Source organism: Rhea pennata, chromosome 9, assembly GCF_028389875.1.
Source record: "Rhea pennata isolate bPtePen1 chromosome 9, bPtePen1.pri, whole genome shotgun sequence".
NCBI lineage: Eukaryota > Metazoa > Chordata > Aves > Rheiformes > Rheidae > Rhea > Rhea pennata.
Genome location: NC_084671.1, coordinates 17,309,618 through 17,332,134, shown reverse-complemented (window position 1 = coordinate 17,332,134; position 22,517 = coordinate 17,309,618). Strand labels below are relative to the sequence as shown.

At 37.7% G+C, this 22,517-nt stretch overlaps 1 protein-coding gene across 1 annotated transcript in view; it reads right to left on the bottom strand.

The window, feature by feature from the left end:
* Positions 1 to 22,517, bottom strand: part of SLC9A9 (solute carrier family 9 member A9) — a 205,712-nt gene that overhangs the window by 66,016 nt on the left and 117,179 nt on the right. The window contains exon 12 of the mRNA XM_062582591.1: positions 21,667 to 21,820. Within this exon, the coding sequence (XP_062438575.1) occupies positions 21,667 to 21,820 (154 nt within the window). The remainder of the gene's footprint in view (positions 1 to 21,666; positions 21,821 to 22,517) is intronic.

The window sequence follows — 22,517 nt, the reverse complement described above, 5'->3', positions numbered from 1 at the left end:
GATTTCAGTGCTTTCTCTAGAACCTTTTTCTAGGACTGTACATGGCTATAACAACATTAAATATCTTTAATATTACATGTGTAGTACAGAGACAGTTAGTGAAGCCCAGAGGCCCTTGGTAGTGACGTTAAGATGTTTAGAAATATCATCCACTCCAGACATCAACTGATCAGCTCTGTCTTGCTTCTGTACAAGAGAGAATAGTGCTAGAGAACCCAAGAACATCATTAAAAAATTGACATTCACAAAGTATCTGCATCAGTGTATGGCTGCGTTCAGAGTAAAATTTCAGATATGTAGGTGTCTGTAGGAGCTCTTGCTTTCTAATGATTAATTGATAAAATTTAATCTTCCCATGGAAAGTATCCTTTGCTACTGTGTCTTTGTGTTCTTTCCTGTGGTCAGATTTTTCAAATTCGGGCCTAAAATGATGTCCACCTAGAAAGCTGTCCCAGTTAGTGCATCTATCCCTAAGGATTTGTAATATTGGTCTGTCTCTTAGTGCCTAATTTAGCTATAACTCCAGTGAACTAAAGAGGCATGGGAAAATATAAAGCAAGGGTGCAGGAGATCACAAAGAAGCTTCAGGGTTTATTTTAATTTTGGTAAATTTTTATCTTTTTAAAAATCTACCTCTTCCTCACAATTTAAAGACTATTATAGGTTAATGTTGAAATAAGAGCTGATAAGCTTGATGCCTACTCCTTTCTTCTCAGCATATGGAGGGTGTTTTGACCTGCAAGTTTGAATTTATCTCCATCTGGGAAAGGGTCCTACCTGAAAATTCTCCTTGGATTCAGCTCTGCTAAACCCCTTCTTTGGTTTCCTGTGTCTCAAGAGAAGTGGTTCAACCAGAAACACAATAGATTAGAATTTACTAAAGAATGAAATCTCTTATGAACACCTGAGGCCCTTACCTGTACGTGTGCACTGGAATCTGTCATCTTTCCTGTCTCATGCAGTAGGTAACAGAAATAGTTCCAGGCCCCTAAAAACACCTGCCCCTCTGCAAGCGTTCCCCTGCCGCTGCCGCTAGTGCCCTGCCCCGACTTCTGCTGCAGCTGCCTGGGCTTCATTCTCCCTGACGGGAAGCAGCGCTGCTCTGGTGATGGGGATAGGGCTGCACAATCCTGTACAGCTTTGCACGTCCTGTAAATCAGATAGGTCTGGCTCGTGCAGCTGTCCCTTCTGCGAAACTCTCCCTCGCGTTCCGCTTTTTTATTTGTTGTGTTTCTGTTTTTCCTATTTCTATATGCTCTTCTTGTGCCTTTCCTTGCGTTGTGGTACGTGATGCAGCTATCACTTCCCAGTTTGCCATCTACAGTTTTGCTTTGCCAAGTGACAATTCACTTCCATGCTATAATTTTCTACTGCCGTAGGGAGAAGAAAAGCCTTTCATAAAATGGATTTTATACTAGTCTAAGTACAGAGTTATAAGGAGAGTTTCAAGCAGCTCATTTATTCAAAAAACAAGAACTACACAGCAAGGCGAGCGTTTTACTGCCTGCTGTATAAACCCCTTGAAACGATTTGGATTCTTGTCCTGGGGAGCAATAACAGCACAAAGTCAGTCAAGCGCATGGTGTCGGACAGGGAGACGACGTGGCCGCAGTCGGTAAATAGTCACTGCCCTTCTCAGTTACATTCTTTACTTAGCGAACAAGAATTTAGCAATCAGATGTAGATTTGCGGACAAAGGATTGGGAAGCTTGTAAGGTCTGCGTTCCTCCTAAATTTTTCTTTTTAATCTCAGCTACAGCGAAATGTCCCTCCTCAAATTTAAAACCTAGGATAACTCCATTGCAGTACTTACTAACAGCCTTCTAAATTAAAGACTCTCACACTTACAGTAGTATCTTTAATCTTGAAATATGTTAAAAATTATTAAAAATTGGGTTCATTCTAAATAGGAAAAAATCTGTTTACATTCAGCTGAGATGCAGCCACCTTCAGAGAAAAATGTGGTTGCAAGGTCACAGCACTCAGAAATACCTAGCAGTTAGAGATACTGAAACAGAATAACATGTGAATAGTAACATAACTTGGATGCTTCCTCAAAACTGCAAGAGAAGTTCAGATGTGAGGAATGTACTGAAGTATGATCGCAACTGGGATATACAGTGCACCTATAACTTTTTCAGTAAAGTTGCATTTTTAGTTTGCTATTTAATTTTCACCTATTTTAGTTTAATGTCTCAAATGAGAGGTGGGGCTCCTAGAATAAGACAGCGAGAGCTATTTTGGTATCATGCTGCAGCACTGGATGACAGAACATCGTTCCTGAATCTGGTGTCTCTTCTGGTGGCAGTGAGGTGTTTCTTATGAGCAGCAGCCCCAACAAAACTGAGCTTTGAGATATTCCTGGGGATATTTTGAGATATTCTTGGCTCACAGCACAGAGTGGCAAGGCTGTCCTGAGGCAACTGTGCTGTCTTCCATCCAAACTCATAATCCTGTAGCTGTCCTGATGATATCAGAAGCTCTGGGGCTGTACACACTGATTTCCACTCTCTCAAGCCAAATGACCTTATATTTTGAATGTTACATGTTGGGACTGGTATCAGACTGCATGTGTCAATAACAATTGATCATGGTGAGAGGAGGAGGAGCTAGCAGTGATGCCAGGTGCTTTAATGCTCATTTTAATGATTGGAAACTTCAGATCTTACAAAACGAGGAGGTACAGACACAAATGCATTTCTCTGCAGCTCCTGCAGTGGCAGGCAGTATGCAAAACACAGTATTGATCAGCATCCATCTGCTTTAAGAAATTCAGTATTACCATGCCTCTCCCTGTACTGGGAGAATGTCTGCAGATCAAATGCTCTGTACACAGTTCTGAGGCTGTATTAATAAAAAACCAATCTGGAACATTATTAAAAATGCACTTTCAGTTAATGCAAAAATACAGAAACAGCACCACTGCAAAAGTATCATTTTTACACTTAGCAAATGTCCTAATTGCTACTTTTATGAACTCTATGGAGATGAATACAGCTTTCAAAAAAAACAAAAAAAGCCAGGAATTAGGCCATTTTGTTGGCACCTTACTTAGACTACCAATGAGCTTTGCCTGCCAGAAAAAATGAGAACTGATTTTACAAAAGATCTGTATGAAGAAAACAAACTGTGCCCAGATGTATTTTGACAATTTTGTATAGATGAGGCTAGTTAATTCTTGGCTCAGAAATAAAAGTTCCCTCTGGTGTATTACGTCAATAATTTTTAGATCGGTAAAACGTCTGTTCTTTGAATCGGTTTAGGTGTCCGTCCCTTTATTTTCCAAAGCACAGCTTTGGAAAGAAGCTGCATTACGTTGTAGATGCATTCCCTTACTGCCGATGCGATTAAGCCAAGGTGAAACATCAGGTGCTCCCGAGGCGTTACTCTCAATAATGAGATGACCAGCTCTAAGTTCCCTGGGCTCCCAGCGTGGGGAAACACGTAGCACACCCTTCATCTTGCACACTGAGATTTATCACAGAAGGCTGGTACTGCGGGCAGTTCACGCGTAGCCGTTACAAGCAAAGAGTAAAGCCAGTCCAGCTAAATGTATGTTACAAAAATTCTGCTTTAACCGACAAAGCATCAGTTATGTCGCTACCGAGTCACTACCGAAAAGACTGCGTAAATGCTACTGACTTCACTGCGGTGGCATGAAAGATGTCGCTCCTATAATCTTTCCATTTAGGCTGCTCTTTTCACAGGGTGGTTTGCAATCAGCTGCCTTGCTTAAGTTCTTATTCAATTCCCAGTTTGAAATGCTTTCACCTAAAAGCTGTCTCAAGTGCTCAGAAAAGCGGAGAATGACAGTAGGGACTTGCACTCACTGATTGACCCAAGGCCGCATAAAAGGATGCATAGTATATTGGAGCAAATACCTTCAAACATGTGTTGTGCAGTAGTTTTATCAAAGGTAAACCCATGATATTTCTCAATTCTTGAAATGGTTATAAGCATGCACCACATTCAAAAGCAGATTCACCGCAGCTGGCAGTCTGAGTAAGCACTGGTGGGATTTATGGCGTGTCCTACGTAGAAGTAAGCACTGTACGTCACTGAGTGTTCAGTCAGCCGCAACTTAGTCATACAAACATAGAAAAAGAATTATGAGATTAAAACCTGCATTTGTTGTATGAAAGGCCAGCTGCAAACTTGCTAGTTTTGCCAGCTCTTGTCTTTCACCTTCCTTTTATGTTTGAAATTACAGGTAAAAGGAAGAACTCAGGGAAAAGTGTTAGAGTGGGTAAAATATTTTGTACAAGAGGGGAGGAGTTTTGCCTAAATTTTAGTTATCCAATATATGTAGTGTCAACAGTTGTTACCCGATGAATTTTAATGGTAGGGAAACACCTCTTCACACTGATGTAGGAAAACTTACACCACTTAAAAAACACCAGCATGAGCACTAGTGGCATTCAGGAAGATGACGCTCTAAAACGCTGCTTCACGGAAAACTTGGCTTTCCCTTCTTTTACTGTAGTTTGCTTCTCAAGAACAAAGACTAGCAGAATGATTTGAAAAGAAAGACATTTAATTTGATTTTGTTATTCTATAATTTTAATAAAAAATCAATTAAAAATATGCACTACTGATACAGTAAATAAAAGGTACTAGTCTTTTGGCAGACAGTGTCTAGATGCAAGTGCTGGAGAAAGTACGCTCTCCTTCATGATCTAATATTTTTCTCATTCCATGTTGTTTTTAATTCATTAATTGATTCATTCCACTGTAATCTTGGTCTGATGGCTGAAATGTTCAGTTTAGTCAGCGTGGATTTTAGGTGATTGATTGAAATTTGCTTTTGCAATAAAACCCTTATGTCAACTTGGCCATGTCACCAGTTTCAGCCAATAAATTTAGCTCTTACTTGGCTGTATCAAATAATATCATGGTCATTCATATGAAAACATCAGCTGTAAAGCAGATACTGATTAGTAGGTCCTGAACACACTGTTTACAATTCTGGACAATACAAAAGCTATTATTAATATAAATGTGCCTGCGTGTGCATGCTCACGGACAGACTCTAGAACTGTTTTGGACCTCTTTGTATTACAGAGTTTGCAGAGGGGGAAAATATTTTCTAATGCATTTGGACCAGATATGATACATAATAATCTAAGTTCCACTAATCACACAGTGATCACAGAGCAGAATATAGCTTTGATAGATATTATTTATTTATTTTTTAATTTTTGGTTTGCAGAAGAATTTTACTTGTGTATAAAAAAGGATAGACACTTACATCTTAATTGCTATATTTAACCAGAACTATAGGAACTGTCCATATCCAATGGTATGTGAACTCCTTTTCTGGAATTCAGAAAATACAGATGTAAGGCTTGATATTACACTCTAGAACAGAATAGTCTCACATTCTTAAATATGCATGGCTTGGTAATAAAGTCATTCATGTGGAGAGGGTAGGAGCTTAAGCCAGACATAAATGATCCAGAGGCCCAGGTCTGATGCTGTTAGATGGGTAAAAGTCAACCTGTATACATGTATTTGCATGATGTCATGTTGTATGCAGAAGAATTTACAAACTGTTAGGCACTTACTGTGCATTTGTGAATACTTTGCTTATTTTGGGAAAGCAAAGATTTCAAATGTGAACACTAGCTACTCTCTTGTGTCAGCATGCCAACCGTGACTACACAATTTCTGGTTCTGCTAATTTGGTCCATTTCAAGGAAACTAAAGTAGTCAAACATTTCCTTTTTCCCTTTTATTTTTGGTAATGAACAAAATTAGCATTCTTGTTTGGTTTGCTGGGGGCTCTCTCATAAGCCTTTGCTGTTTGAGATTTTATGCTGCACCAGTGCTTGCAAGGCTTTTATGAGCACCCAAGGGGAAGGTTAGTCACCCACTTGTTAAAAACTACTTATTATCTGTGACACTGTAGTTACGGTTGATAAAGCACTTTCATTTTAATCAATTAAAGCCTTTATCTTTTTTACAAGAGCATTTGGAGACATTCTTCAAAGCTTTTATGCTTTTTGGGGGGGAGGGTGTTTTATTTATTTATTTTTTTTATTTTTTGCCTTGTAACCATATACAGCATGAGCATAAAGCCTGAAGTGGAAGTGGAGGAGGAGCACTGGGAGGTCAAGATAGGGAAAGTTTCATAGTTTTATTTATGCTGTGTTGCGCTGCAGTGTGTTGGAAGATACTTGCTGCATTATGGTTAGGATAGGGAGGGACTCTTCCTTCATCTCACTTGTATTTTTGCCTTGTAGAAACAAGAACAGGCAGCTATATGTGGCAACTCAGAACTGAACAGGGATGACAGCAAAAGCGTTAGCTTGCGTGACGATATGAAGGGGCAAAGCGAGAAAGCCCAGAGTGAGAAGTTGCCTCAGTGAGAGACCCCCAAAACACATCATACCCCTGCCTACAAGCCAAGAAAATAAAGGAGCGATGTTGTGGCCATGGGCACCAGCTGGGGGTCTCTCCCCGTTTGTCCGGGGCCACCCAGCTCCCCGGAGCGCCGTGTAACCCTCCCGGGCCAGTGCCTTCAGGCGAACGTGACCCGCCTGTGCATTCATAAACGTGGGATGCTTCAGCACTGGCTTCAGTTTTATACCTTACTAACAAGAACAAGAAAACTTGCTAGCTGAAAGGAAACTCTAATGTTTAAAAATTCCACACAACCTGCACCCTAATGAATCAGTGAACACTAAGACGGTACTTCTTAAATCTAAAGGATCTGCTGAATGTTTAAGGTGTAATGTTGGGATCTAGAGAAAATATACTGAAAAGCTGATTCTTAAATCACAAAAGCTGTTTTAGTTTTTTCAAAGTCCTATAAAATAAAATTTTCCCCTTATTCAGAGAGAAATCCTATTGCCAAAATTATCAATAAGCTAGGCTTTCTAAAAAAAATGGATTTTGTGTAACTGTGTGTTTGGTTGTGTGCTGGCAGTCTGTTTAGCTTGGTACGAATCTAGAGAGCTCTACAAAATTAGCTTGCAGTCTAAACAACAAAACTAGGAAAGCTGGACACACTGGGATATTCAATGAAAAGATTAATTAGTTCTACATTTTAAATATATCGCTGCTGCTTTTTGGAAGCATCCATGTTTTTTCTTCTGTGTAAGTGCATTGCTAATTGAAGTACATGTAATAAATTGGATTGAAAGCTGTGACATTTGACTAATTAAATTGGAGGACCTGTCACTTGTTTATAATTCACATTTCAATGTAAGCGATAGCAAAATGGCACACAGCCATTATGACTTAGATTTCAAAATGATACGGCAATACAAAGACCTGCCCTGACATTGCTTGGGTCCAGTGCACTGTTTGTTTTTGCAGTACTGTATTGAAGATAAGTTATAAAGGATGTAGACTGCAGCTTGTCTTTTGGAATCAAGTTGTGTTTTATTATTGTCACTGTGAAAATGTTTAAGTAGTATTTTTGAAAAGTTAAAAGAAGGGAATAATGCAGCTTTTTTGGTCAGTAAACTGATACGTGACTATTGAAGCAGCTCTGGCAACTCATTTTATGGACTCCGAAGTTTTTGTAATACTTTCAGGAACGGTGTAACGTTAAACCATGCCCAAGCATCAGTTTCAAAAGGAAGCACTGAATGTTACTCATTTTAAATGGGAGCTAATTGCCCAAAGCCTGAGGTTCTCAGATTAATGAGAGACAGTCAGGTTGATGGGAGATAACATAGTCTCACTGATTTCAGAAGGAAAAAACATTATCCTTGGTCTTTTCTGAAAACTTGATCTTAAGCTAATTCAAATGTGTGTATATGAAAGAGTCAGTAGGTCAGGAAGCACGTGAGCATCATTATTCTGTAGCCTGCTGGTTGCAGTGACGTAGAGGCAAGGGGACCTGGCTTCTTAACTTTGCTACCCAGAACATGACTGTATTTTAGTTTATAACTTTTTTACATCAACCAGAAACACTTACTCAGCCAGGAGCTGGAACCTCCCAAGCAAACACATGAGCTTATGGAGTAATTTTATCTCATTTTCTTGTTCAGTTACTTAAAATTATTTTCTGCCTTCTCCGCTTTCCTCATCTCAGGTATTCATAGGCACACACAGGCAGAACTGGCTAACACACAGCGACGTGAGGGCTAGGACACCTCCAGAGAGGTGGAAGAAATATGTGTGAATCCCAATAGGCAGAGGAACTGCACCAGTCGGTCCATTCCACGAGCCAATGGGATGCAGTAGGCAAGAGGATGCAGAGCATGTCCTCTTTTGCTGTGTCTGAAATAAAAACAGAGGCTGCTACTGCATTTGCGGGAATCCTGCTGAGCGTAGACTAGAAATCTCCTGCAGAAACTGAGCAAGACTCTGCAGAGGTTCAGGCAGATACATGAACCTAAGCTGTGGGTCCTGACCAAGCTTAATGAGTAAGCAGATATCTGAGGCAACTGGAAGTATCAAGGTCACAGGGTACAATACCTTGTAAGACTAATTCAGCAAAGTGTGCATTTTTAGGATTGCAATTTCAGCTATTTTACATAAACAGCACCCAGTTGTGTTTTTAATACAACTTGTACACAGCAAGGACGGCCATTAGGCTTGTAAGTGGAAATACAGCCAGAGTGGAAGGCATTGGTATTGGTGAATTTGAAACTTTAAAGAAAATACAACAGCTGACGGTCAGCTGTATTTATTTATTTGTTCAATTTAACTTTTTGTTAAATTTGCTGAATTTAACTTTACTTTGGATATTCTTATTAAAAGTCAATATATGGCTTGCGATTACATGTTGCATTCTTGCTTCAGGTACCTTTAGTAGTAGTAGTATTGCTACATAAGAAAGAATCACGAGTGGTAAGAAGAGGGAATCCAATTCTCTGTCAGGAATATTTAAATATAGAACTTTTTTTTTCTTTTTTTTTTCCAATTCATCACATTTTAACATGTTTTCAAATACCACAAGCTCTTCCAGGTAACTGTAGTTGACTGGAGTAAGATAGCCTTCCTACAAAGATTTCTCTGCCTGCTATTTTGATGGCCTATTTGAAAGAGCAAGCATTCAGCTTAAGTAAACTATGGCTATCAGTGAAGAAGCAAAAAGAAAGATTGAATACATATTAAAAAAAAAAAAAAAAACAGCTAACAAACTGAATGTCCCAGGCAGTGATGTGAACTAAGACTTAGGGAATTTCTCCTTAGGTTGTATTTTTATTTACAAAGAAAACTGGGATTTATAAATAAAAAGGAATAATTTTATGTTGAAATTCTGTTATATAACAAATTATGTTATTTGTCATTATGTGACAAAATGTGCTATCTCTTTGAATATGCAGCCGATATTATATTTTTAAGTGCATTGAAATCAATTACTTCCTTGCTGAGATAAGAAGTAATTTTCTCATTTTAATCTCACAGATGTACTAACTAGCAAATCACTGTTGGGCTGTTTCTGCACTGATAATTCACTGTAAAAAGCCTGTGTTATAGTGTAATTAGCTGTTTAGTAAATGCTAAAAGCCCACACTGCTACACAGAGCCTTGGTTATTAAATATCTTCTTTAATTAACCTTTCACATTCAACTAATTCTGAAGCAAGTGAGTGCCAGAGCTTTTTCTTCAACCTACATTTAAAAAAAAGAACAGAAAGTTTGGAATTTTAGCGGGAATGTTTCATAAGAACTGAGGTTTGTGCCTGTCCTCAGCTGTTTAGGTAATAAATAAGGCAACTTTGTGGAGAGGCTGTGAAGTTCTGACCTTAAGCAGCGGCTGAGTGGGGAGACAGGGGTGGCGCGTCCACCACGCGGCTGAAGCCACCAAGGTGCACTGCAAAGCCTGCTCCACCCGGTTACACCCACATGTGCTTTGATGTGTTTAGAGTTGCAACAAGCTTTGTATCATAGTTTTCTTCCCATTTAGCATCTTTTTCCTTTTTGGAAAACAAAACATATAAATTTTTTTTTCCATTTCATGTGTAGTTTAAAAACAGAATTAAATGTTCTTATAGTGAGTGAAAGATTGAGTAGAAGAAAGAAAACCACAAGAAAGCTTAAAAAACCCAAAAAAGTTAAATGGAGAAATACTATTTTCTCAGACAAAAACGATATTTTAAGGCAAAATAAAATGAAAAAAATCATACAATTGAAATGAAATGTTCAAAGGTATCTTGATGAACATCTACAAAGCTGTGGTATAAGATTCATCTCAATAAACTTGGGTCATTATTTTTTCCTAGAGCCAGGATTTCATACCACATATTTATCCCAAACTTTTAGGGGCTCAAACTGTTTCGCACCTCCTTCTATTTTACTCTCAAACAGATCAGTATTTTGTTGCATGCTTCAAGTCATCTGCTTGCACCGGTTCCATTGTAGTGGGCTAGTTACACAAAGAGAAAGGTCCAAATTGTTTGGCATAGCTTGGTGTGAAGTACCAAACCATCAGTTTGTTCTAAAATCACAGAAAATCAAACACTTTCCTAGCACTATTTCCAGATAGGACTGATTCCTTTTTTGTAGGCTGGACAACTTCATTGGCTTGCCTACTGTATAACAGCTACCTTTTGTATGATAGGGTGATAGGTTTTAATGGAAGAAAGGTGTTAATGGAAGAAATGGAAGATTTTTTTTTGTGTGTGTATACTCAGATGTTTCAATGCAACAGTAATTTAAAAGATAATAAAATCTTTTAATGGAGACAAATCCTAAACTGGATAACAGAATAGATGGGTTCTATTCCAAGCTTACTTATGATTTTCTGGAAATACCTGTAAGTGATTTCAGGCTTTTGGGATGTGGAAAATTTATCCTATCATATGTTCCTAGCAAATGGAAAGGCATGAATCTTTCTCACTGCTGTGTAATTTTCCCTCTCTTCTATACCAAATATGCCAGCAGTAAAAGTGTAGCTTTCCTTCCTTCCTTCCTCTTCTGTTTTCAATAGCCATGTGGAGCTAGAAATACAAGATATGTGAGATGGGATTTAACTGTCTATCTGCTACGTTAGGAGACTTTGCCCAGAATTAGACCCCTGTGGCCAATAAAGATCAACAAAGTGGCAGCAGGAGTCAGGTAGATGTCATGCCCCTAAATTCAGAATTGCAGCCCCAAACCTCCCTGTTCAGTGGCTGCCCAGGACTACCTTTCACAGTCAGTTGGAAAGCCCAAGTCTGTATTTTGGTCTTGGTATTTTGTTATCAGCAACTGTTAGAGCACAAATGTTTATAAACCTTGTTTAATATCATTCAAGCAAAATGCGACGGTGAATAACTCCAATAGATCAAATACAAACCTTATCTTAGCAGAAATAAATGATAGGCATTTTAGCAGATCACTGAGATTCATTACCTGGATGATTTCTCATTTTCAGATAAAAATGAAAGGAAATTATCCAATTTCTCTTTTTATAATAACATCCCATATATTTAGTGTCCAATTTCATACTGCTTCTTGATTTATAGCATTTATCAGGCTAATCGTGCTCTAGCTACTATTATGAAAGTAGCTATTTTATTAACCCTGTCAGTTCGAGTGTGCCCTGGGAAGAGTTTGTTAGCTTCCCGATACATATCATGTACAGGAACACCAGATCGTGTGCTGCTGCTGTCTTCCCACAACTGTTCCCTAATTCTTGTTATGCCACCCACTATGCTTTAAACCCAGAGCTGGTGGCAAAGGCAAAGTGATATTTAGCTGGACTCTAAAACAGCCTTTTAGTTAGTCTGTACTGCGACAACAGATCAAAGGGGATGAGGTGATATACCAAAATCTGATCTTGTGCTCCCTGTGGTCCATGTCACACATAATCAATGTATCATCGTGAAAATTACTCAAGTGCTTAATCACAATTCGTGGTAGATCATAAACCTGATGTTCCCTTAAATTAATGAACTTGCCATTTGGAAAGGGCACAAGCTGCAAGCTGAAGAGAGGACAGTAGGGCTGAAGAAACACAAAGGGATATGGCTGAAGTAACAGAATCTCCTAACGACCTAGTGGTCGTTAGCACAGGAATATTCAAACTATGATCAGTATAAAAGATGCTATCTTTTAAAATCTTTAAAAGAGGCAAACTGCTGTCTTTTATATGTTAGCAAGTGTATATAGCTGACCAACTTAGTACAGTAGCCATTTAAAAATAATTGCAGTGTTAATGGTTAAATATATTACGCTTAATTACAGGTGTTTCTGGATTTCAGGATTTAAAAGACTTTCTAAGTGAAGACAGTGTGATCTCTGTTGAAAGTGTGTCTGGGTTAACTCAATGGGCAGAAGTAGCTTGGCTGAACTGAACTCCCAACAGGAATATTTGTTGCAGCATAACTTAAGAAACTTACTGCACTATGGCTAAAGAGGAACCTATCCCTGGAAACAAAGAGCGAGCTTTGCTCACTGGAGCTATCTGAGCAGAAATACCAGTTAGGCTGATTATGAGTATTCTAAAACAAAACAAAAGAAAAATCCGTAATAGCATGAGGTGCACAGAAATATAATGGTACTTAAAAATATACTGTCTTTAATTTACCTGTGTGTCTCTGTTTTGTGGTCATTCACAAATTACAGTTGGAGATACTTAGGCTGTCATTCTTTTTTCAATAGTAAATCAAAGGATCCTTCATTTTGCTATATTGTTTTCTAGGGCTGTAGAGAAAATATGACCCAAAGGAATACAGTTATAGAAGGCAGAGTATGCCAAGGCCAGGAGAAAACATTTAATTAAACCTCCTTTTCTAAACTGACCTTCCTTCCTCTTAACAAATGGTGAAAGGAAAATGTGTTCAAAGGAATATGAGCAAAACAATTCAGAGTATCTCAAGGACTAGCTGTGTTTCAGGAGGGAAAATGGATAAACTTGTTTTACTTCTTGCACTCCTATGTGGGGCTGAGAAAGGAAAGATTAGATGTATTTACTCAAAGTAAGCCTCTATTTCAGTTAGGGAGAAATGAGGAACAGTAAAGAACAAACTCCTTCCTTTTCTTTCCCCTAAATGAATCTAGTTCACAATAAATGGCTATAAGGAGACGTACCATCATGAGCAGAGCAGAACGTGGCAGTGGAGTGCAATATTCTCACTGGACTATTCTTAACCCGGTTGACTGCAGCTTCTTTGCCAGTAACAGTTGTCAGAACACATTCTTCCCAGTGCAGTGGTCAAGTTACGGGTTTTCCTTTACACATATTACCTTCTCTCTTGCTATCCCACTAGCAGGCAGCATTAGATAGTCCACAGGTATTCACAGCACTGTGACTGGAAGAACATAGTCATGGCAGTGCTTCCAGCAGCGGGTGAAATCGAACGGCAGGCAGAAGGAGCAACATGGAGCAGAACCTGACAATCCTTGATAGATCAGTAACCTGGAATAAACTTTACCTAATAGTATAATTTTGTGTCTCTGAGCTGCACAGAAAGGTGGTCCTACTTAAAGGTGGTTCCCATCCTGGTAAGATTAGAGAAGGCATTGCTCCACTTAGCATTATAAGACCAGGTGTCAAATTAAAGGTGAAGAGTTTATGGTAATGGCTTGATCACTGCACTCAGTGTTGAGTAATACATGAATCCAGCATTGTGCCCACAGAACAGCAGATGCTGCTAACAGAGGCTGATTTGAAAATCATGGAGACCATGATTTGCAAACATGATTTTTAACATTGCCTGTGTCTTATTTAGATTGCTTTTAAGCCAATTTGCTCTTTTCCAGGGACTTCTAATTAGCACATCTTGCTGGGATTAAGCAATGGTCAGATAGGAGTGCACTTACATCACCATCTCTTCCAGAGACCCCATTTACACAGACTGCCCCTACAAATATGGTCTTGAAGAAAAGGTGTAATTTTCTGCTAAAACTCTGATTTGACTAAGGAGAATGAATAAAGCTATGCAGATGCTATACCATATGTTCACAAATCAGAACTAAACTCCATCAAAACCCAGAGTAGGCAGATGTTTAGTAAGAAAGATTTGTATTTCATGATAAAAAACTACCACAGAGTTTCAGAATAATGAAAAGAATATTTCTGTTATTGGAACAGTAGCACTATAATACTGGTCAATGTTATGCTGTAGCAAAAGTTGTTTCATCATAAAATTCTATCCCTTGGCAGTTTACAACCAGTTTATAAAGGATTGCGATAAGTGCAGAAACTTACTGTGACAAGCGATTCTTCTAACTGGTAGATAACCACTGCACTGGCCACAAGCTGTCAAGTCACCTCTCTATACCCGCTCCCTCCAATGCCCTGCTTTGTATCCCCAATGTGATATTCTGATAAGAAAACATATTTCCTTCACCTTTCCTTGCTCATTTTTAGAGATCAAAAAGATCATTCTCAGACCCTGCCATTAGAGCAATGGATTATAGAGTTGAAGGTGCTGAAGGTGCCAAAATCCTGTCTTCTTGAAGGAATAGCTTATCCAAGAAATCTTTTAAGTGTAGAGAGATACACAAGCATTCTCAATGACAGCAGACTCTACTGGCTCATGTCTTTGGGGTGTTGATGTCTGCTGAATGCTCATTTCCTATCCTATTCAGCTGATCTGCAATATGGAAATAGGTGGGAGGTTAGAAGTTACCAGTGTTTTGATCTTCTTTCTTTAACACTGTAACACTGAATAACATAATTTAATGTTTTAGATGAGACAGTCAAATAGTTGGCTTTATTTCAAAATCATTAGCAGCTAAGCCAAATTCTCAGAATGTTTTGGATACAGCTCTAGAATGTTTTTTCTTTTTCATTTAGAAAAGAGTGCTGTAGCCATACTGCAAGGGAATCCATACAAAAGAATCCAGTCTGTTTGTGTTTTATCCTGGGACTTCTAAAAGTGGAACAACAAAATCTCAGAATAGAACTGTAATCGTTTAGAAATTTACCTTGCCAAAATCGCAATATATCATATAAATTGGTGAGAGGTCTTCCAATTAAGTCTTTCTGCAACTCCAAGTCTGATTTCTTATGTTCTGTCAGTGTTTTTCAATGCGGATTTACAGTGAAAGTATAGAGAGGTAATTCCTATAAGGACTATATATTTGAGTTGGGGAATGAGTGATTCAGTCTGTAAGGAATGAATGGAAGGGCCAAATGCATCCTTAAGACAACTTTGGAGGCTTCATGACTAACATGATAGAGCTGTATCTGTGCATCATCGCTAACAGATTTGTCCTTTCCTCCATGGCTTTAGATCAGGAACAAGGGGTAGGGTTACTGCCTGCTTGACCTGTCCAAATGGCAGATATTTTTTCGCGCTGATAACAATATTGTGCCCAGTTTATCTGCATTCTACACCCAGCCAGTCAGTGTTGTTTCCCTGACAAAACAGAAAAGGCTCCCCACAGCAATGAAACCCTATTTACTTATCTAATCACTTCAAATAATTAGACCTAAGGACTTTTATTTTATAGGGTATGAATCCTCTCCTCCTGTTGTTACATTCATTAGACTATTTTTATAGTTAGATTTTTTTTTACACTTGGCACATTTCTATATTTTGTGTTCTCAGAGATCACTGACTACATTAAGTTATGCTGCATTTATGCCAGTGTAGTGTGAATGAACGACCAACTGCTATTTATCTTCAGAGACCATCCATGCAAAAAAAGCTTTGCAATTGTATGAAGTTGACATTTTTAGGTTTAGTTTTAGGTTTAGTCAAAAAAATAGCTGTCAGTAGTTATAAAGTTGGAGTATGGACAGTGAAAAGAGTCAGCAGAGCTCTGGGAAACATCTGAAAGTGAATCTGGAAGTTTGGGCTATTTATAATGTAGGAAAGGCAATAGTTGAATATTGAAGAATAGTTTGGGTTCACTAATTTGATTTGCTGTGTTAGCTTTCAGATAGAAAAGTGCAATGAGTTTGGACAACCTTTGTCATCCCCATGAAATGTTGTGGTATGCCAGGCTTCTGGCACTGGTGCTTAGAGAAAGCTGGAGTTCTGAATCCAAAGCTTAAGGTGAACTAGAGATTTTGTAGGTGAGTAATGGCATGTCTTGGAGTTCAAGGGCATCCAGACATAGCCAGGTTGTAAAATGCATATTGATGACAAGATAGACACACTATTAAAAATCACTGTTCAGTGCTGCTTGGTATTTCTTCAGATAATGGAATAAAAATCTCCTTATTCACAGAACAACTGCTGCAAAAAGATGCACAAAGTGTCTGAAAATCCCTTGACAAAGATTTTCAAAGGAGGCAATGATAAACAAACAAGATCTAGCACAACAATACTTTTATAGGACATGCTTTATTAACAGCTTTTTTATTTCTGCTCTGCCTGTTAGGAGAATTCTTTATCCCCCATCCACTCACAGAAGATTTACTGTAAAATGTAGCTCCCTATTTTTAATCAGAGTATGGAGAATGAAAGGAGACATATATCTGAAAGCATTAGCAGGTAATACTCAACATCTCTGAAGGCACATTTATTGAATACTTCAATTTGACTGTGAACTCATGCTTAAATGGCTATCTTTGTTTTGCTGTTGATATATCATGGCATCATTCTTATACACTAATGCAGGTTTATTCATTATCTACCACAAGCAGTATATTATAGTCCTTTCACATGGGGAGTAGGGGAAACTTTTTTACCAGTTATAACTCTCAGATAAACCAACGGATAAAGTGTTATTTAGGAATGTGGTGGAGCCAGTTCTGCTCTTGGGAGTCTAACTGACAACTATGTAAGTGACTGTGCATGTGCCTGCATGCTCAGAGGTGTTACGTTCCTGTGCCAGATAGCTTAGAATATTTAAATAGGACGTGATTTTCAGAAAGGCAACACAGCAAGTCCTGAAACTCAGTTTTAAGGCATCTAAAAAAGGGAGAGTGCTAAAATAAATAGGAAAGTTTTGAAAATATATGTCCTGTTCTATTACAACAAAGTTTAAAAATATCCAGACTTTGTCAAGAGTTTTAAGACTCATTTTGAAGGTTAGACTGCATGGGTAAATAGGTTAGTAAATTAACTAGAATGATTAGTATGGATTTCTTTTAAAATTGTGTTTTGGGATGTGTAAACATAAATTCTTCCATTAATAGGTAAGATTTTCAGGGCATTCAGAATCCTTCTTATAGCCAAGCTATAGTTTAAGTAGGAATATGTCTGTCAATGTAATTCATTTGTTAAAGTAAGGGAGCTGGGGTAGTGAACATTAATAAACTTGGGTGAACTCCTGGTATGCATTTAAGCTTCTTTTTATAAAAGCTTTCAGCACAGCTGGCCTCTGCAACCTTGCAAAGTAATTAAGTGACATTGCTGTATGAAGTGGGAAATGAAACAGAGCCCATTTTTGGTGGTTAGTTTTGACATATATCATACTACATGATTTGGCAACAGTTTGGAATTGTTTAAGCCATACATAATCTATGAAGAAGTCAGCTGGTAGTTACCTGTGAGGGCACATCTTTTCTCTAAAAATGGAGTGATAGATTATATTTACATTAAGCTGAATTTTAATAACAAAAAAAAAACAGATCTGATGTTACTGATGTGAGGACAGGGGGAAGATTATGGAAATTCCAGATGTTATGGAAACAAATATTGACTTTTAAGAAGAATATTACTACTATTATTTAAAATTTGTTTTTTTTTTCCCTGGCACTCTGTTGATATGTGAGGAGTTTTGGTCATCATTATGAGAATTTTTTAATGTAAATTACAGAGACAGTGCAATAAATCATTGAAACACAGTATAATGTGTAGAGAATAATATATGATTAAAAGGCTGTACAGATCTTGTGAACTCCCTTTTTCATCAACTACGTCTGCAATGCATTATTGTAGGGCAAATGGTATCTTCAGTGCATTATCTTAGTGTTAATTATTTGTAATTTACATTATTTTTACATATCTTTAACTTAATGGATGATAGATTTATAATAATAATAATAATCATCATCTAATTTAATCTATTATAATATAATAATTTAAACTCTAAATATGGGTAAACTGTCAGTAACGTGTCAACTTAGGAACTTATCTTGAGGTTAAGACTAATGATGAATCTTGAAGACGTAAGAGCTGCATCTCCTGAACTACTGATAAGAATTGCAGCCTACTCATGGCTAGAGTGGGCAGAAATTAAAATATATGTGAATAAGATTCAGTTCATCCAAATAGTCTCAGATATCAGATATACCTTTTTATTATCTGCTGAATGTCTCTCATTCCATAAAATAAATTACCTTCTGGATAATCATTTTATGAGAAAACAGTTAATTGGCAATACAGGCACACTCAGTATTGGTCTTTTGTTTGCTGAATCACCACATTGTTGATGTTTTCTGTCCCCGATGTTGCCTTATATGGCAGCTCTTAGGTGACACAGGGACGCAGGTGACCATGTCCGATGTGGTCATTGTGAACTTAATGCAACCATTGATATATTTTTCATTTCCTGTAAGTACTTATTTAATTCTGACATGTGAATAAATTTATTTCTAGTTGTTTAGATTAACTGATCCAGCACAATGCTTTGGATGTGGATAACAGGGATGAATCAGATTCTCTAAAGCACTGTGGAATCACTCCAGAAGTGGTATCAAACTGCCCTGCAATGGTGTCCAATGCAAATTCACACCGGCTGAACGCTTGAGGGCTAGTGTGAAACCAGTCAATCCTGTACTCATAGGCATAGGTGCAGTGTTTCACTGGCTTCGTCTCTTCTGTCTGTAATTGGTGACATCCAACCCATTTCATGGGGACCCTTCACAGTCATCAATTTTGAACAGTCTCCCTTTACTTTGTGAGCTGAACCCTCCCAGCTACAATTTTTGTCTCCAAATGTTGTAGAAAAGACGGGTGTAGGTGCCACTCTGAACTACCATTCAGGCACAGCTGCAAACATACTGGATGTTGTGCCCCAAGCAAGGTGGTGTAACTGGGAGGAACCTCATAGCGCTCTCAACAAATCCACGTCTGCTAGGATGCAGCCACATATTAATTGGTATCAATTACCATCACTTTTGAATACAATTACTTAGCAAAATTGCTTGCTTAAGACTAAGATGACAAATGCTGGTAGCTAAGGCCAGAATTCCATATAGGGGTGTAATAAATATAAAAGATGGTTAAAAATATTCACTAGGAAGATAAAACTGGCATCAGTATACTTTCTTAATTAAAAATACCTGTTTATGTCTTTCTCTTAGTTTGACCATGCATCTGCAGTACTTAAAGCTGTGTGTGTTGGTTTCAAGAGACTAAGTGGGAACTTAACACCTTAATTCTACAAAAATCTGTGTCTCAGTTACTAAAACAAATTCTTTGGCTACTCAGTCTGCCTTGTAGATCTGCTGGGGTTCAGAAGGCATACTGACAAACATGAGCATTTCAGTCTAGTAAGGGCTGTCTACTTTTGGTGTCTTTGATACTATCTATTGTACAGATGGGTAAAGTAAGATGAATATGCTTGTATTTAATAGTATGAATAGTTAATATGAAAGTCAGCCTCTCATTTGTACTCTTGCAGATGTTTTCACCTCTGGATAATTCTAAGTAGCAGAAGAAATGCCATTGTATCCAATGGAATTGCTTTTGCTAGTGAAAGCACTTGGCAATGATCACTTTAAACTGCATTTCCTAAAGAGCTAGATAAGGACATGCATCTAATGACCTAAGTGTGTCAGTAGACTAGACACATGACTACTACCCTCAAGATAGTATCAAGTACTATCAAGGAAATATAGAGCTCCCACATTACATACGAATGCCTGCATTTTATGTTTATACAGTAAATCTGAATGCTAGTCCTTTGTCTGCAAGCTTTTATTTATGCTCTTTGTTGAAGCTCCAATTTAGTTATCTTCAGCTAGTGTTTTATAGCAACAGTCTGACATGATGGCTTGTTAAACAGACATCACTTTGTAAACAAGCAAAGCATATGCTATATATAGAATAAATGATAAGGATTTATGAATTACAACCCTGCATTGGTGCTGAGGTTTTCTTTGGTGATATTAGAAACCATTGCAGTGAATCCTGAACTGATTACAAAGCAACCAGATCTCAGAAATAGCATTAGATTGTTATTACTAAAAATAGAGTTTCAAAAAAAAAAGCGCATTGGGCAGGACGCTGTATTAAAATCAAACACTCTTCATACCAGCTTCCTATTTACCTCCTTTTTCTCATTTAACCTCCCATGTCATTCATTGTCATTTATGAATATGAAGTGATTATGAAGTAATTTAAAAAATAATGCAGTGAAGGAGTACATATAAAACAATGAGTGCTAATTAATCAATGGCTGAATGATACACCAATGCGATAGATTTTCTAGTATATTATCAGGTAAAACGAATTTTTAATCTTAGCTGTAGAGGTTATAAGGTGATCAACGTAATTTTACAAGTAATCTGATAGACCCAGAAACAGTAGACAAATTCTGCAACTGTTTCCAGATAATCTTCTGAGAGGAAGGCTGGGAATAATCTGGACTCATTTAAAATAGCTCAGTGTCGGTAATTTTCATATGGTTAAGGAATACCTGGATAGATTGGTAAATAGCATGTCCTTCGCTGTCATTGGAAATCCCTGTGTGACGGTTCCTTGAACTTTGGAGTTCTCAGCCCCTAACCTCCAAAATGACAACTGGAGGAAAGGTAGAAGACTACAGGGTATGTGCTGTTGGTCTGTGAGCAAACTCCAAACAGCTCCTTCCTCTGAGGAAGGATAGTGCAAGGCATAACGGCAAACACCGTGTGAGCAAAAGTTTCTGGCATTTTTCAGGAGTAATGTAAATTAAGAAGTTCGTATTAAATTCTTTACACAAAGGGAAGTAACTGGCTCACATGTCTTTGAGAAAGAGCTTACATTTTTTTCCAGTCTGCCGTGCGGCAGACAGTAGTTAGTTTTCTCACAGCTCAGAGCTGAATCACTGAATTAGGATGTTCAGGTCTGTGACACAGCCTCTGCAAGGAAGGCAATGTTCTTAGCAACTAACTCAGTTTTGATATCATGCAGTCATAATTATGTGAACTGAGAGAATAAATAGTGGTATATAAAAATATACTCGGGCTGAACGTTCCTATGTGCTGGTATGTCCTATCAGATAAAGTAAAATCAAATAAAAGTAGAAATATATGTTGTATGGGCTACACAGAATTAACATTCAGTGAAAGTACATCTTACATTTCTGATTAAAAATCCCATCTGCAATTATGAACAAACAAAATTAAATAAATGTTTTCTTCCTTTCTACAGTTGATAAGGAACACGCACACACAGCCTCACACTCTTACCCCTAGAGAATGCCAACAGATTCCACTATCATCTTCCACCAAGCTGTGCAAGCATATTTCTTGCTTTCTGTGCTTTTGTATTATGAAAGTGTGAATGTGGTATTTTCAGAAATGCATTATTCATGACATGTTTGTGTAATATCTTCAGCAGTAAGGAGAACACTGCTAACAACTTATTCATGGTGTTTAAAAAGAATGGTAACGAAACAGACTCATAGGAATCGAGGATGGATCTGACCTAGGTCCAAGCCTATAACGAGCTTGAGAAGATCCTACTTCTAGTGGTCTGGAGTTACCTCTAGCAGCTAGTATCCATACTTACTTGACCTTAGGAAGTATTAAAAGACAAACACTAGCTTTGTGCTTGTAAAACTCTCTATAAAAAAGCATATAAGTAGGCCGTAGAAAGCTGTATGAATTTAGCGATTGAGCATACTGATTTCATTGTATTTTGATTGTTACTATTTTAAAGAGAGTACTAACCTGATCTGAAGCCATGTGAGCATTGGTGTTGTGCCCCCACCAAACACCCAGACTGTGAAAAATACAACAAGTAGTGCTGTTGTAAACATCATTTGTTTTTGTTGGGATTCTGTGTCTTGAATAGCCAGTGCAAATGCTATTGCACCACGTAAACCTAAAAAAAAAAAAAAAAAAAAAAAAAAAAGACATGCAAACTTAACATGATGGAGTAACCAAATGTACCTCTTTTGAGCCCAAACCCTATCGTAAGGGCAGAGGAAATTTTCAGACCATGATCATCTTTGTCACAGATGCTGAATCATGCTTAATTGATAGCATGGTGTTTAATGCATGTAGAATCAACTTTGCAAAAGCGGACAATGAAACCACCCTGACAATCACATAATAATCACACGCTTGTTTTACATCCACGGAATTCTTTGTCTTGGATAATTTCCAATTAAGTAATAATCCGGGCTTTATGCTTGTTAAAAAAAGAAATCTATTCCCTATGCAGTTTCACTCACTTTAGTGGGACTATTCATGAGATAAAGTATAAGTGAGGAAGGGTGCTGGGATCAAAATCTGTGCCCAAATAGGCTACCCGTTTCTTGCTTGAAGCAATACAAAAATTCATCTCTTTAATATCTTTCTATGTGCTGAGAAGGGTCATAAATATCATGATGTGAAAAACAGTGAGCAGTTTTTAAATAACACTTTCAAGTATTTGAAAAGGGGATTTATGATATCTGCAGTTTTTTAGCTCTAGCTTAATATACTACAATTATTACAATAATTGTAAAGTTACACACCTACAGAGACTGAGTAAACAGAAAAGGCTATAAAGCTGGTGAAAAAACTAACAGTGAGTT